A 16,162-nucleotide genomic window follows, 5' to 3' on the forward strand; every position below is an offset into this window, starting at 1 on the left:
AAATCAACTTATTGACCATTTTGTTGATAAGAAATCTATCACGGAGCAAAACTAAATTTGCCTATGATCACATTTCCTCCAAACTTATTAGCAAATATTATTACTGAATATCACAATATCAACACTCTAATATTGTCACAATCAATTAATCCAAACACACCAGCCAATCCCCAATGGGCTCCATTAATCACAGACCAGCTGCAGAGGAGGGCTACAGTGGTAGCCCAACAACTCTTAACCCCCAAAACCAGCACCACCACCACCCACGTCACCGCCTTCAATGGACTCCTTGTGCAGCACATAGGGCTCCACTGTGAAGCACGTCTGCGTGTCACAAAGAAATATTGATGTTAAACACTTCAAACATTCAGTTCGTTCCGCTTTAAACACTGGCTGTGTTGATTTTCGAAAACCCTGCAGTCACTGAGGTTTACCTTTCTACTGGAGCTATAAAAAAAAGACTCACACACACAAGAAGAAACAGGGGCTAGGTCCAGTTTAGAGGTTAGAGAAGAAGCCCACAGACACTTACGGTGAGTCACTGAGCAACATTCTGGGAAATTTGCTAAAATCAGATCTCAAACATGTAGATTTGCATAAGTCATGTTTGGGTCCAACCTATAGCATGCAGCTGGTCTTGTTCTGTCAAAACTAGAGTCTGGCAGCTTTTAAAATATCATGTTTACTCTTCATATCTTGTTTATTTACTTGTGCAGAAATAGAAATGCAAAAATGAGAGATGGTTTTAGCAGCTGCAAACTTTTTTTTTGCTGTTTATCGGGTAAACTTCGGGAGGGTAAGCATCTCGCACAGCGGCACGAAATCTCTTACCAAAATTCACATGCCATCCGAAGGTCGCTGCTTTTCATTTCCAGAAAGCTTTCTGCTCTTCCTCATAATTACCACCATTGTCCTACAATGCAAGGCACAAAATGCAGAGATTTGTACCAAGGTTATTTAAATAAATAAAGGTTAGGCACACAGACACAGTCTCAGTCTGTCCATCAGGGCCTCGGGAATAAACTTGCTCATTTGCTCTTTTTCCACTCCAGCCCAACCTCATGACACTGTGGAGGTCTGTGGGTAACACATTCAGGAATCCAGTTTAATGACTGAATGCCACTTCCATTTCAGGGGTTATACATTAGCAGCAGAAGGGCTGTTGCATATAGTCAGGGCTCTGAGAAGCCCTGTCTCTATTTAGTGCTGAGGCAGAAAGAAAAATTAATTGCAACTAAAACTGTTATTTATTTGAGTATTATATAGGAATAAACACATTTAATACTTCCTGCACAGTCTAACTGTAAAGCTTGTCATAGATTTGACATGTTTGACTCCACTGCCTGCTGTCAGTCACACATTTAACCGAGGAATAATCATAATAATGATAGCAGCACGTTCATGTTTACCAGTTAAAGTATGGTAAACTTAGAGTCTGAACAGTCTGTCTGAAGGAAATATCTGTTAAGTTCTCGGCCTTTTTTCCTTCTTCTATCACATGGATCTCTTCAATTCAGTTCAATTCAGTTTTATTCATAGCTCCAAATCACAACAACAGTTGCCTCAACGTGCTTTGTATTGTAAGGTAAAGACCCTACAATAACACAGAGAAAACCCCAACAATCAGACAACCCCCTAGGAGCAAACGCTTGGTGACAGTGGGAAGCAAAAACTCCCTTTTAACAGGAAGAAACCATTGGCAGAATCAGGCACATGAACAAGTTTTTCAGCATCACTCTGAAACAGAAGTTTTAGAGATATTGTGCAAATTTTTAAAAAAAAGCAGTCCTATAACCTGACCTTATAACAATAACAATACAATAACCACCTTGTGTTTCTGCCCCATCTTCAATGACAGCAACAACAACAACAACAGCAATAGTGCAGGGAAGACGGAAGTCATGGTGTGCTCTCCGCCCAAGACGGTGCTACAAAAGTTGTTTTAATGTATCTTTGCAGTGGTTTGCAGTTGTCTGCAGTTTGTTTGGCGGGTACTTTTGCACAAATCAACTACTTTCAGAAAGTTGGATACACTCTGAAGCAAAACCCATTTGTCAGTGTCCTAAAAGGAAAATATTCACTCACTATATCATCTACAGGCACCAGGTTCACAGTCCGAGGTGTATACTGACTGAACACCTGGAGGAAAATTACGGGCTGATGTGAAGCCAATCCATCATGTTATCCACTTGCAGTACAGTCACTGTAGCTTTACCGTTGCACATCAGTCCACCAGGAATGTAGTCTACTTCTAAAGTTTGGTTAACCGGTTACAAATAAATCCTGCACCGACGACACTGTCTAATTTTACTAATCTTTCTAAAGATATTAAAATGCATTCACAGCACGTGATGCAGTGTTAAGAAGTTCTGACTTACAGAACAAATAATTTCATCAAACTGTCAACTTCAAAGCTTTAGTACTTAATGCTTCCAACATGTGATTTAAATAAGAAAATATTAGAGCCGAATTTGAGGGGGAACTCCAACTAAAGGATACTTCACGGTTTTAAACTGAAATATGCTTTCCAGCTTTCCAGGCAATACAAATTTTACATTTGTAAATGGAGTTCGGCGCTAATTCGTTCAACGCATTAACCACAGACGGGCTGATGAATTCCACGAGCTTGTCTATGAAATAAAGTTTAAAAATGGAACAAAAAAAGAAAACAATGTTAATGGAAGCGCGAGCTTACCTCTCACCTTTGGGTCATCACAGGATTCACGGTGAGGGGAGTTATGCGGGCTCAGAGACAGATGCAGGACTCGCTGCAGACCCGCCGTCCACAGCTGTGCACTCTGCTGCAGCCCTGTGATGGCAGGGCGAGGCAGGCTCAGACCACTAGGGGCGCTGTGTGATAAACTGAGTGGTTTCTACGTTTAATACCGCAATAAGTGTGATTTGACAGGCGTCTTTATGCATGACGGAAAACAAAAAGAGAAAGAAAGCAAGAAGTTATGTTGCTTTTTTGTTTTTTATAAAAGTCAGTCTCAGGCCCGTATTGAGTCATTATGACTTCCCAGAGCCGATAGCCAGTGTGAGTCTGTGACACTGTATTGCAGAACATTTTCTCCAGTAAGACAAACCTCGCTTTTTAAAGAAACTTTAAAAACTTTACAAAAAAAGTGGATCCACTTAGTCAGGAAGGTTGTGCTAAAATTAGTCTTGGCTATGGATTGTCCAAGGGTTGCCTTCTCTTTCTTGATAGAAGGCATGTGCCACTTATTACTGGCACATGGATGAGCTCATTGAGAAAAAGAAAAATACAATCAAGAAACCACTGAGCAAAGCTTGGCTGCCACCTAGCGGGAGAACATTACGCAATCCCACTGCAAAACATTAACCTAATCATGTACTCTATGTAAACAATGACTGTATCTAAAGCACTGCAGTTTGCATTTCAGATAAGTTATGAATATTTCCAAAAGCCTCAAACACGTTTTTCAATTAAAATAATCAATTACGACCTCTGTGTATTTTATTTTTATTTAATTTTATATATATATGTATGTACATGCACACACGTAGATATACATATATACTATACATATTCAGTAATGTGCATACACTTTATATTTGTACATATATTTATTGTTATAATCCTCAGATTTACCCATTCTTATATTTTGTTTGTTCTTACGTTATTGTATTGTATTTTGCACGCCTCTGTTGCTTGTGAAGCTTGTACACAAGAATTTCACTCACATGTGCTGTACCAGTGTACCTGCACATGTGATGTGACAATAAAAGTGATTTGATTTGATTTGATTTGAAAACATAAACACATAAAAACTCAGTCAGAAATAGAACAAGTTCAACATATAATACAGTTAATGTAAGATTAAAAAAATGAGACAATTTACCTTGCAATCTGTATTCAGGTGTTTCTTCTATATACACTATAAATATAAAAATGCAATTTTCAACCATAGTTTGGCTTTAAATCTAGAATTATTTCTTTCTTACCTATTTCTACTTGCAAGATGTGAATGCTTTTGGACTTGTAATGGTAGATGTTCAACATAAAAAAGCATGTGAGCATATGACATAACTAAATGAATGAATGAATGTTGGGAAACATGACAGAACAAAAAACTAAACAACGACAAATCAGCTACAAATCTAATAGGGCAACAAGTGTATTGTTTTTCTGCCTCTTCTTCTTCTCATTCTTTATGATCTGCATATAATACTAATCATCATCATCATCATATTATAGCACTTTTTTCCTGAAATTACAACGTAATAAATAAAGCCTGAACCATAAAATAATTGCCAGAAATTTATTTATTTATTTATGGTATTTAAAAAAAAAAACTGGACTGTTCCTTGAACCTTCTGACTAATAAAAAAAATGAATTAAATATTACTTTGCATTTATGAGTTATAATCTGCATCTGGCATTGTTGTGCAATTTATTTAGGCTTTCATGAAGAAGAAAAAAATCACAGGTCTCAAAAACTCCTGTATGAACTATGATGCATTTGGCTTCATGTGGTTAATTCTAACAATATGCAGTGACTGAGAAAGCATTAAGTTTAATTTCTTTTGTAAAATTACCAAATCATGCCATTTCTAAAGTCTTCACTCAAAGCTCTACTTCAATCTTGTTATTTAGAAAATAAAGGGGAATTGATTCATCGTTCAGTCCTATCTAATCGCAGTTTTTAGTATATCCAACTGAGTAAACCTGTTTGCTTTTTTAGCTGTGATAACGTGTTGATGAACTGTTGCTCTGATTGTTTCTATTTTCTCAGCCATGACGCAATAAACTCCCGCGCTTTAGTAATTCACCGGTAGCTAATAGAAACAACGCATTCACGTTCCCTGTGTCGATTTCAACCAATAGACACAGAGAGTGCGTGGCAGCCAATGGCGAGCGCATGCCTAAGGTCTTCGATCCAATGACCCCTGAGTAAGGTCGATAAAGCTAGCCAATAAGACGCTAGCAGCATTGTGTGACCGAGGCAGGGTCTGCCGGGTTCATTTCGCCGCTCCTCCACCCGGCTGCTCTTTTTGGATCTCACTGCAATGGCGGAACAGCAGCAGTTCTACCTCTTGCTGGGTAACTTGATGAGCCCTGACAACAACGTCAGGAAACAGGCAGAGGTAAGACGAGGAAAAAAACAGTTTTTAGTGGCTGACAAGTTCGGCGAATGCTGGAAGTCGTGTGGCCAAGTTAGCAGAAGCTAACCACTTAGCTGTCCATCCTGGCCGCGCGCAGCCTCTCACGTCAAGCTCGGTAGCCCACGTGCGCTGTGAAGCCGAGTACTAGTCAGCTAACGCTAACTACCACCATGTTGCGTAGTTATACGTGGACATAATTTCGATGTCACAGATACCAGCGCTGTCATGACACCATGTAGCCGTACGTGTCTCGGCAAAGCTCGGGCTGTTCGGTAAAAAGTGAACGGACCCGTTTGTCGGAACCAGCCTCCAAACCTCCAGCTGACAGTGGCGTACAGGAAGTAGCAGCAAGCTAATGAGCTACCCACAGTGCTGCTAGGTTTGTTAGCTAGCACGCTAGGGTTCAGCACATTGGCTTGTTAAAATATTAAAGCGGAATATTGAGACTGAACGTGGCACATATGCTGAGTTACTGCTGCGGTGATAAACAAACCATCAAAGGGATAGGCTGTAGATGGTGAGGTAGTTCATTCAAAGGGGCGATTACTTATGCAATGGCCTCCGGTCGTGTTAACTAAAAGTCAAGTCTTAACCAGACAGTTTTAAACTAGCAGCCGTGTTTCCCTTCGTGAAGTTGATCATCTCAGTTTCAGACACGTCAGTAGCTAGGCTCGTCTCCTCGGATTAGTTTCTCTCAGAGGATTTGTTTAGGCTGTGTCTAGCTCGTCTATTCACTCTCCCCCCCCCTCACAACCACCATTATTAGCCTCTTGTCGCCGCAGAGCATTGTTACCAGCGTCCCCCTCCCTCTCCGGCACCCCGACTTTTGGATGAGGTGGTTGAATCTTATCACACACCGCCTCTCTCTACCAGTCAGCGTTTTTCTTTGATAAACTCAGACTGTCTGCCGGGATGCTAAGCTCACTGGAATTCATCCTTTATAGGAACTCCTCCCGTTCTCTTTTACTCGCATAATAGGAATTGATCCACCTGTATGGGACCTAAACTCACATTTTAACAGTTGAAAGATACAGTTAGTCACCCTTTATTTTATTTTAATTTTTTTGTAGTTAATCCCATCACTAGTTCATCCAAGTGGTGGTATTGTGAGAAGCCATGAAGTGCATTTGAATTTGTGTGGCAACCAAACTCATTTAGGCTTTAGGTGGACAAATGGATTAGTGCAGTAGTTCAAGTCAGGTTATAAGAGGAGTGGACTTTGCAGATTGATTTGCAGGTAATTCAAGGGTTGCTCAACCTGAGCGCTTGGTCATTCTGATTCTAATTGTTTGGGATTTGATTTTAGCCCAGCCGTTGGCACATCTGTGCTCCTCCCTGTCTCATTTTGTCAGTTTGGGAATCATTGAAGGTGGCTCTCCCGTGCAGTTGTGTTAAGAGTTTGTATTCGATCCTTCCACATGATGGGGATGCTGAAACTACATGCACATAGTGACTTTTACCAGAGCGCACACCAGAGGTTTCACTGTATCCCTGTGGAGTCTCATTTAACTTGGGTAAACCAGCATAACAGTGGTAAAATAAATGGGTGGCTCTTGTGTATGAGCCCATTAGGGCTCATGTTCAGTTTATAGCCATATTCGGTACACTTGCACAAATGTCACACTTTTACTGCTGATTAAAATACTGATTGTCTTTATAGCAAACATCAGTGATGTACAGGGTTTTTCCTGGCTCAGAACTGGACATTTGGGGTGCGATTATGCAAAGAAACACAATGTGAGTTGAGGCAGAGTGTTACCTTACCTGACAGATGTCTATGTATTTTCCTGTGGGGTTTTTTTCTTTCTTTTTTTTTTTTTTTTTGCCATTTTTATAAGGAAAATATATTCATGCTTCTGTAGCTTAACCCTCAGTAAAAATGGGAAAAGTGAATATTCAGTCCTGCCTTTATATTTCAGGTAATCCCTGATATGACCTCACTGGACAGTCCTTATTATTTTGACCACAGCATCTGTTTAAGCTTGAGTGTTTTGTTTTGGGGGGGGGGGGGGTTCTTTGTAACTGCAGTAAAGGGAACATGATGCTGTATTAGCAGTAGAAATTCATGTTGTGCATGGCCTGTCTGATCCTAACCGCGGTGCTTTCATTTTCTTTTCAGGAGACCTACGACAATATTCCAGGCCAGAATAAGATCACATTCTTGCTACAAGCTGTCAGAGATGCGTCTGCTGCAGAGGAGGTTTGTACACGGATTGTGAACATATCTGTGGCATGACATGGTGAATTTTTTCAGCCTGAAGCAGGGGAACTTCAAAAACTTGGCCACTTAAGAGCCCATCTGAGACATTTATGATCTGTTGTATTGTGCTCAATGAAGTCTTGACACACTCAAAAACGGACCATTTAGGCCAAAGGTCAGACAAAGTTGACATAATTCTTTCACCTTTAAAATCTTAAGTTGTCAACAAATGTTGTGTATGAAATTTGTTTTTCACTCGTTCACATCTCCGTGGGTTTTTCGGGTGCTGTGTCACAGTTAATATGAGACATTACATGCTAAATAAATGAATTATGTGCATTTTTGCCCTATATGAATACTGTACTGAGTGGGTTTTAATACACACAATAACTTGGAAAAACATCATCCAAAGTAATCAGGGATGCGCTCCAGCCTCTGTCAGAATCTAATAAAAGGATGGTGAAATATTATATGTCTATCTGTCGTAATTATTACCCATTCAGATGGCAGTACACATGGGAAAGAGTGATGCAATGCGTGACACTGAAGCCTGCAATACCTTTTATCTCTAAAAGATGCAACATTGCTGGCATTTCAAGTATGTAGTCCGGCTATCACATGTGAGGCCTCGGCGCTGCCTGACTACGGCTTGTTGTGAGTCACAGTTCTGGCATTCAGGCAGTCATGTTTACTCTGAATCCACCAGCTGCTTGGGTCCTCATGCTTCCTCTGCTTTACTTTACCTCAAGGCTGATATTTTTAGAGGCTTGAAATGGGAGCAGGCAGAGAGGTGCTTGGCCCAGGGAGAGTGACTCTGCCATTCTAAGACACTCGGTCTGGTTTTGTTTTTTTTATTCCCCTTAATGACCACTCACTCTAAAGGTTTTGGTTTACCAAACGGGTAACATGTCTTTGCAGAAGGAAACGATTTGTTTCACAACACTTGTTAAATAGAGAGCATAAACTATAAAACTAGCTGGTCCAGTAAGCCAACTGCCCAACTAAACTGAAAAAGGAACACTTGTGTATGGGTGTCTGACATGACTGTTTAGGTATGACGTCATGTTGAAAGCAGCATTGTATTTAATAATTTTTTTTGCCCCCACAGGTCAAACAGATGGCAGCAGTGCTGCTGCGGCGGCTGCTGTCTTCCTCTTTTGAGGAGATCTACCCAGGCCTGACCGTGGAGATGCAGACAGCCATCAAAACAGAGCTGCTGACGGGCATCCAACAAGAGACTTCCCCAACCATCCGCAAGAAGATCTGCGACATTGCAGCCGAGCTGTCCCGGAACCTGATCGGTGATTTTTATATTTATTTATTTTTTCTCTCTCACTCTCTTCTGGTGGCTGTTGATTAAACGCTATGGATAAGCCATGACTCAGTATTTCCCATGTTATGCAGGAATAATGGGCAAACATTCTCATGGGTCATTAATGAAATTCTCAGATGTTGATCAAATAACATTCAAAGTGGAAATTACTGAGGAACGTTTGGTGTTTTTGTTTAATGTAGATGACGATGGGAATAACCAGTGGCCAGAGGTGCTCAAGTTTCTGTTTGATTCTGTCAACGCTGAGAATGTCGGCCTCCGAGAAGCTGCCTTGCACATATTCTGGTGAGCTCCTGTTGCATGATGAATTCAAACTCTTACTCAGGCGGATGCACTGATGGCTGACTGATGTCTTCCAATGATATCTTTCTAGGAACTTTCCAGGAATCTTTGGCAACCAGCAGCAGCATTATATGGAAGTTATCAAGCGCATGCTTGTTCAGTGCATGCAGGACCAGGCAAACCCACAGGTAAGGTTTTAGGATGGAGCATGGCCTGGTAGCTGAAACGTGATGTCATTTAACTTTGTGTGGATCTTTCTTTCATATCACACACCTTTCAGTTCCCTTTCTTAGCTGCTTTTATGTATTTAAATTAATCTCACAGATTCGTACCCTGGCGGCTCGGGCTGCAGCATCTTTTGTTCTGTCCAATGAAAGCAACACAGCTCTGCTGAAACACTTTGCTGATCTCCTGCCGGGAATCCTGCAGGTAAGCTATAACACATTGGTGTGTTTGTGATTTCAGATCGGATCACTTTGTACTGTAGATACGGAACCCGTCAGTACTTATGTTTTTGCACCGGTAATGGCTTCTGAGCACTAAGAGCATCAGTCATTTAAGATCTATTAATTAAAGTTTAATGTTGGATATCTGCAAATGGAGGCTGGAACTTCAAAGTAAATGGTCTACTGCTTACTCGGAGTGACATGTTTTCATACTGTTATGATCGATTCTGACGACAGTCTCTGGTTATTGAAGTCATGTGAAAGCAAATACACATGCAAGTGTTTGGTAGCGTTTGTTCCTGCAGGTTATAATAATGCAGCATCATTATGAAATATTGGGCATCTTGGATCCTGTAGCAAATCTTCTATTGCAGTAGCATATTTTGTGTTTGACTCATAAAGGTGGAAGAGGAAGTCAGGACAGAATGTGGCATTAACTTTGCCACACCTGTTGAATATATTTGCATTACAAACCTACCTGTTTGTTTGATTTACCCATCAGGCAGTGAATGAGTCATGCTACCAGGGAGATGACTCTGTGCTCAAGTCTCTGGTGGAAATTGCAGACACGGCACCCAAATACTTGAGACCCAACTTGGAGGAAACACTGCAGCTCTGTCTGAGGGTAAGCTGCAACCTCTAAATGGTGAATATCTCTTTACCACTGATCAAGACTCGAGGCATCGTTTCATGTGCAATTGTCCTGTCTCCTCAGCTGTGCGCTGATACCAACCTTACAAATATGCAACGGCAGCTGGCATTGGAAGTCATCGTCACGTTATCAGAGACGGCAGCGGCCATGCTAAGAAAACACACGGCCATTGTAGCACAGAGTGGTAAGAGTTTGATTCAGCGGCCTCTATAATGATGTGCCCAAATAAGATGAGTGGAGTAGTTTTGATAGAAGTCTGTTATGTTTATTAGTGCCTCAGATGCTGGCTATGATGGTGGATCTCGAGGATGATGATGAGTGGGCGATGGCAGATGAGCTGGAAGATGAAGACTTTGACAGGTACGTCCTGATGCACTAATATATTTCCATCTTTGAGGGTCGGTACAGCATCTGCGTCCCCTACTTCTTAAAGTACTCTGAAGTTCAGTAGATGTGTGCATGTCCATAAGTTCCTGGATGTTTCTTGTGCTTCACCAGTAACGCTGTGGCTGGGGAGAGCGCGCTTGATCGAATTGCCTGTGGTCTGGGAGGGAAGATCATTCTTCCCATGATCAAACAGCATATCATGCAGATGCTGCAGAATCGTAAGTAAAGCTGCACATTACTGCAGCACTGATTTAACTTTAATTAAGCTACCATTTGTTTTCATACAGCAAAATTAACAGCTGCTTTGGTACTAAAGTGCTTAAATTTGTGTCAATTATGTGTTTCCTGCTAGCTGACTGGAAGTATCGCCATGCTGGGCTAATGGCGCTGTCGGCCATCGGTGAGGGTTGCCACCAGCAGATGGAGGCCATCCTCCAAGAGATCGTCAGCTTTGTCCTCCTGTTCTGCGCCGACCCTGTAAGGAAACGGCAGCCGTTGTACAAAAGTGCCACTCAGTTTACTTAACTGTCTTAATGGTTGGTTGATCAATGTTTAGTCGCATCATTTCCCATTTCTTAATCATTTACACTTTTTTTTTTTTTTTTTTTTTTTTTCTCCTTCCTAGCACCCAAGGGTGCGGTATGCCGCCTGCAATGCTATTGGACAAATGGCCACAGACTTTGCCCCCACCTTCCAAAAGAAATTCCATGATAAGGTATCTGAAGTGACTTAAACAGCTGTGCAAGCATTTTCATTTTCTTCATGGCTACAAAGACAGTTTGTTTATTCGTTTTAGGTGATCTCAGCCCTGCTGCAGACCATGGAGGACCAGAGTAACCCTCGGGTGCAGGCCCATGCCGCCGCCGCCCTCATAAACTTTACAGAGGACTGTCCTAAATCGCTGCTCATCCTTTATCTGGACAACTTGGTGCAGCACCTTCATGTCATCATGGTTGCCAAGCTGCAGGAGGTACAGTAAAGTGTTCGAGGAGACCGTGCATTCACAAAGTCGGTGTGTGTGTGGTCTGTTTCATACAAATCATTTCTTCAACCTTCAGCTGATCCAGAAGGGCACGAAGCTGGTGCTGGAGCAGGTGGTGACATCCATCGCCTCAGTGGCCGACACCGCAGAGGAGAAGTTTGTGCCATATTACGACATGTTCATGCCCTCGCTCAAACACATTGTAGAAAACGCCGTGCAGAAGGAGCTCCGGCTGCTGCGCGGCAAGACCATAGAGTGCATCAGTCTCATCGGCCTGGCTGTCGGCAAGGAGAAGGTATACTTTGACCATCAAAGCATACCATGTGCCAAGATCCTAATTCAAGGTTATTCCCTTTAAATTAAGCTTTAACCCTCATATTCGCACATCTTTCTCTCTGCCCTTCTAGTTCATGCCAGATGCATCGGCTGTAATGCAGCTGCTCCTCAAGACCCAGACTGACTTCAACGATCTGGAGGATGATGATCCCCAGGTAGGACGACTTGAACAAAACTTAAAACTATCTAGTTCAAGGTGGTGGTCACACACAGTCAGCTGCTATGGTTTGTTCTCGGTTTAGATCTCCTACATGATCTCAGCCTGGGCGAGAATGTGCAAGATTCTGGGGAAGGAGTTCCAGCAGTATCTGCCGGTGGTGATGGGCCCCCTGATGAAGACTGCCTCCATCAAGCCTGAGGTGGCCCTGCTTGACAGTAAGTAACAGACAGCTGCCGCCTGTGCCTCCTGCACTGACTTCTGATGCGTGTCCAGTTTGTTCTATAAGCCTGAAATGAAAGTCTGCAGGCATTCAAATGATCAGTTACCAAAGCATGCTTTAAACCTGATCAATCCAGTGGTGAATAAAGGCTGCAGCCATGTACCTTTACCCATATTGCAACGAATCAGTGTCCGTAGATTAATAGTCACAAATCTCTGAAGAATATCTGCTCACTGTCACGTGTTCATATTTAATATTGCAGTAATGTGCTGCCTGCTGGGACTTCTATATGTGATTCTTGTATGTGTAATGTAAAGGATTCACTTAAAACTCTTTCACTTTTCTCCTTTTAAAGCCCAGGACATGGAGAACATATCAGAGGATGATGGCTGGGAGTTTGTCAACCTGGGAGACCAGCAGAGTTTTGGAATCAAGACAGCTGGCCTGGAGGAGAAGGCTACTGCCTGTCAGATGCTGGTGAGAAGAAAATGAGACTCAAGACTGTCCTGAGAAGCTGTGGATGTGGTCATCACTCACTCTTCCTCTTCTTTCTTTTTCTCAGGTGTGTTATGCCAAAGAGCTGAAGGAAGGTTTTGTTGAGTACACAGAGCAGGTGGTGAAACTCATGGTTCCTCTGCTCAAGTTCTACTTTCATGATGATATCCTCTTGTTATGACATTTTAAACTTCAGTATAATTGAATGGTCTGATTCTTATATAGCAATTTCCTATTCTTCCAGGGCACTCAGTGCTGCATGATTTTGGGGGGGCAGGGGCATTCAACCTTTAAAATAGTTTAGCTGGATTCAAACATTCAGGAGGAGGCAGCACGATCAGATTCCATGTTTAGATGTTAAAGACTTCAGCATGAACGTCTCTGATGGTTCCACTGTTCAGATTAAGTGAAAATACAGGTGACGTTGGCCTTAACTGTCTCACGTGTGCGGGTGGCAGCAGCTGAGTCCATGCCCCTGCTGCTTGAGTGTGCCCGGGTTCGAGGACCAGAATACCTCACCCAGATGTGGCACTTCATGTGCGACGCCCTCATCAAGGCCATCGGCACAGAGCCAGACTCGGATGTCCTGTCAGAAATCATGCATTCGTTTGCCAAGGTAGCTACATTTTGGGCTTTTTTTTTTTTTTTTTTTTTTTTTTCCCCCTCCCCTTCTCTCCCCGTGAGCCATGTTATTTTGTGCACTGACAAAAGTGTGTTTGTTAAAGTGCATAGAGCTGATGGGAGACGGCTGTCTGAACAGCGAGCATTTTGAGGAGCTGGGCGGCATCCTGAAGGGGAAGCTGGAGGAGCACTTTAAGAACCAGGAGCTCAGGCAGGGTGAGACTTCAGAAACACAAATATTTTACCCATGACAAATGATACATCACAAATACCATGAGGGCATGATTATTTTAAATGCTGGTACAAAATCCTAACACATACTTGTGTTATCCAGCTAAGAGACAGGATGAAGATTATGATGAGCAGGTAGAGGAAACACTACAAGATGAGGTAAATATTTTTGCTTTGTGTGTTAACCTTCAAAAATGATGATGATGATGCAAGACACTCCAAGCCATCATGGTGTTTGTCTTCTCCCAGGATGAGAACGATGTGTACATTCTGACCAAAGTATCTGACATCCTGCACTCGGTGTTCAGCAGTTACAAAGAGAAGGTGCTGCCTTGGTTTGAGCAGCTGCTGCAGCTCATTGTCCAGCTAATAGTGAGTGATTGTTGAGCACTGTTTTTAGTATCATATGTACATGGAAACTGGAAATGAATACTACTAAACTGTCTCACTTGTCTTCAGTGTCCTAACAGGCCCTGGGCTGACAGACAGTGGGGTCTGTGCATCTTTGACGATGTGGTGGAGCACTGCAGCCCCTCCTCGTTCAAATACGCAGAATATTTCTTGCGGCCGATGATCCAGTCACTCTGCGACACGAGCCCCGAGGTCCGGCAGGCAGCTGCCTACGGCGTCGGCGTCATGGCTCAGTTCGGAGGCGAGAACTACCGCCCCTTCTGCACAGGTATGACCTGGTCTTTACTTTACCTGCTGGCAGTTCAGTTGTTTAGCGACACCTACATGATGTGCTCTGGTCTTTCTTCTTCATCACAGAGGCCCTCCCCCTGCTGGTCAGAGTCATCCAGGCAGCTGACTCGCGCTCAAAGGAAAACGTCAACGCTACAGAGAACTGCGTCTCTGCTGTGGGAAAGCTCATGAGGTTCCGACCAGAGTGCGTCAACGTTAACGAGGTCCTTCCCCACTGGCTCAGCTGGCTACCGCTCAAAGAGGACAAAGAGGAGGCGGTCCACACTTTTGACTTCCTCTGTGACCTCATTGAGAGGTAGGGTACCGAGACTTCATTTTCCTGACTGTCTATGAACCACCTCCACCCTGCACACCTGACCTCTCAATCCTTTCTCCACAGCAACAACCCGATTGTCCTCGGACCAGAGAACGCAAATCTTCCTAAAATTTTCTTCATCATAGCCGACGGCGTCTCAAATGAATCTATCAAGAGCGAAGACGCGTGCAGCAAGCGGCTCGCTAATGTGATCCGTCAAGTGCAGGTAAGCCCAGAAATGTAGACACAGCCCTCAAATCTACTTTGGGTAATCTGCAAAGCATTTAAACATATTCTTGTCATATCTTCCAGACCTCAGCAGGATTGTGGACACAGTGCATATCGACACTCAATGAGACGCAGCAGAAAGCCATACAGGACCTTCTGAGTACTGCCTGAGCCTGAACCTCGCCTCCGTCACCTCCCTTCTCTTTAAAAATTAAAAATCAAGCCCATTAAGAAAAGTTGAACTCCTGAACCTCCTCCAAACACTCCCTCTTCTTCCTCCTGCTCTGATCTGTAGTGCATATGGATGCTGGCTTCACCCCAACCACAACCCCCTACCAACTACATTACTCCACCTACATTCAACTGACTTGGAGCAGGTTGGATATGAATGACGAAGGAGGACTCTGGCCATCTGCTTTAAAGACTTTTTACCTGTATTGACGGGAGTGGGATAAGAGTAAAAGGTTTTGTCTCATCACCGTTACACGTCTTCTACTCGGATGTTTTTATTTTTTTCCCAACCATTCCCAGACATGTGACCGGTCTCGTCGCGCCCAGACTCAATCACCAAGTCGCCCTACACAAACTCATTGGACAGTCGGGCTCAGGAGGAGCTACAGTGGGGGGGGGGGGAACGACGTGGGGACAGGACAATTCTAGTGGACTGAGCAACTGAACGAGGTGGAAATGCACACTGGGCAATCACTGCCTGTCTCCTGTGAAATTATTATTTTATTTTTTTGTATTTTTATTTTTATTCTTTTCTCGTTTCACCCTAGCATTTCCTGGGGGGAAATGTCCTCTGACTACTGCAGCTCAGAGCTTTCAAAAGTAATGGCATGTTTAAGTGGCTAACCCTAGAAAATATTCATCGTTAGGAAATTTACGTCATCGTTGTCTGGGAGAGTTGATATCGACTTGAGCAGCTTTCCTCCATAGCCTTCCAGACAGCTGTTCACAGGAAGTGAAGCATTTGAACGGTTAAGGGCCCTTTTTAGGTAGCAGCATAACGACTCGGCGCTCTCTAAGAAGTTGGTCACAGCTGTAAAGCCTGTGGCGCGTTGGTGAAATATGAAGTGTAGAATGAAACGTATTTGTTTAAGTACTACCTTACTCTTAACTTTACAGTTCTGACCCTTTGCAGTCCTGCAGGTATGTGATGGAAATCCAGAAACTACCAAGAATAAAACTACATTTGAGAATTCTGAAAAAGTGGTCTTCATTTTCTGCTTGCAACTTCCAGTCATTCGGCATCTTGGACAACCAGGGGAAACTGTCATCACATGTCTACACGCGCATATTTTGAAGCTTTGTCTAAACTGGCTTTAATTTCGCAACACATAAGATGTTGATTCTGCCAGTGCCATCCTGATTAACATGTTCTGTAAGTTGAAATTCAGTTAAATTCTAACCCAAAGTAGTGTTTACAGCCAGGATTAAAGTGTTCAAACATGTGGCACAGCTG

General features: G+C 42.9%; 2 protein-coding genes across 4 annotated transcripts in view; one reads left to right on the plus strand and one right to left on the minus strand.

Annotated features, from left to right (window-relative positions):
• Positions 1–2,792, minus strand: part of LOC146547853 (semaphorin-5B-like) — a 44,802-nt gene extending 42,010 nt beyond the window's left edge. The window contains exons 1-2 of one of the 3 annotated variants that reach the window (XM_085264539.1): positions 2,696–2,792; positions 832–913 (exon numbers count right to left, since the gene is read on the minus strand). The gene's annotated coding sequence lies outside the window, so the exon portion shown is untranslated. The remainder of the gene's footprint in view (positions 1–831; positions 914–2,695) is intronic. The other 2 variants (XM_085264538.1, XM_085264540.1) reach the window with 2 other exon arrangements.
• A 2,153-nt stretch (positions 2,793–4,945) lies between these two features.
• Positions 4,946–15,909, plus strand: ipo5 (importin 5). Its single transcript, XM_085266059.1, has 26 exons — positions 4,946–5,109; positions 7,247–7,327; positions 8,436–8,628; positions 8,843–8,945; positions 9,034–9,130; positions 9,267–9,371; positions 9,891–10,013; positions 10,104–10,224; positions 10,313–10,400; positions 10,539–10,645; positions 10,780–10,904; positions 11,053–11,142; positions 11,224–11,397; positions 11,486–11,704; positions 11,817–11,900; positions 11,988–12,120; positions 12,481–12,602; positions 12,688–12,784; positions 13,064–13,236; positions 13,346–13,457; positions 13,576–13,631; positions 13,722–13,844; positions 13,932–14,151; positions 14,241–14,469; positions 14,554–14,695; positions 14,782–15,909. Exons 1-26 carry the CDS (start codon positions 5,032–5,034, stop codon positions 14,866–14,868), a joined length of 3,282 nt encoding a protein of 1,093 aa, XP_085122185.1. The 5' UTR covers positions 4,946–5,031; the 3' UTR covers positions 14,869–15,909.
• Positions 15,910–16,162: the final 253 nt, after the last annotated feature.

Source organism: Mchenga conophoros, linkage group LG23 (assembly GCF_057382185.1).
Source record: "Mchenga conophoros isolate Kocher_MC1m ecotype Shallow Benthic linkage group LG23, M_conophoros_male_GT1.1, whole genome shotgun sequence".
NCBI classification, from domain to species: domain Eukaryota; kingdom Metazoa; phylum Chordata; class Actinopteri; order Cichliformes; family Cichlidae; genus Mchenga; species Mchenga conophoros.

Excerpts from the sequence above, each read along its gene's own strand:
- ipo5 (XM_085266059.1), top strand. The coding sequence starts at position 5,032 with ATGGCGGAACAGCAGCAGTTCTACCTCTTGCTGGGTAACTTGATGAGC. Across the intron at positions 8,946-9,033 it reads GCTGCCTTGCACATATTCTG|GAACTTTCCAGGAATCTTTG; the intron begins GTGAGCTCCTGT and ends ATATCTTTCTAG. Across the intron at positions 9,131-9,266 it reads AGGACCAGGCAAACCCACAG|ATTCGTACCCTGGCGGCTCG; the intron begins GTAAGGTTTTAG and ends TTAATCTCACAG.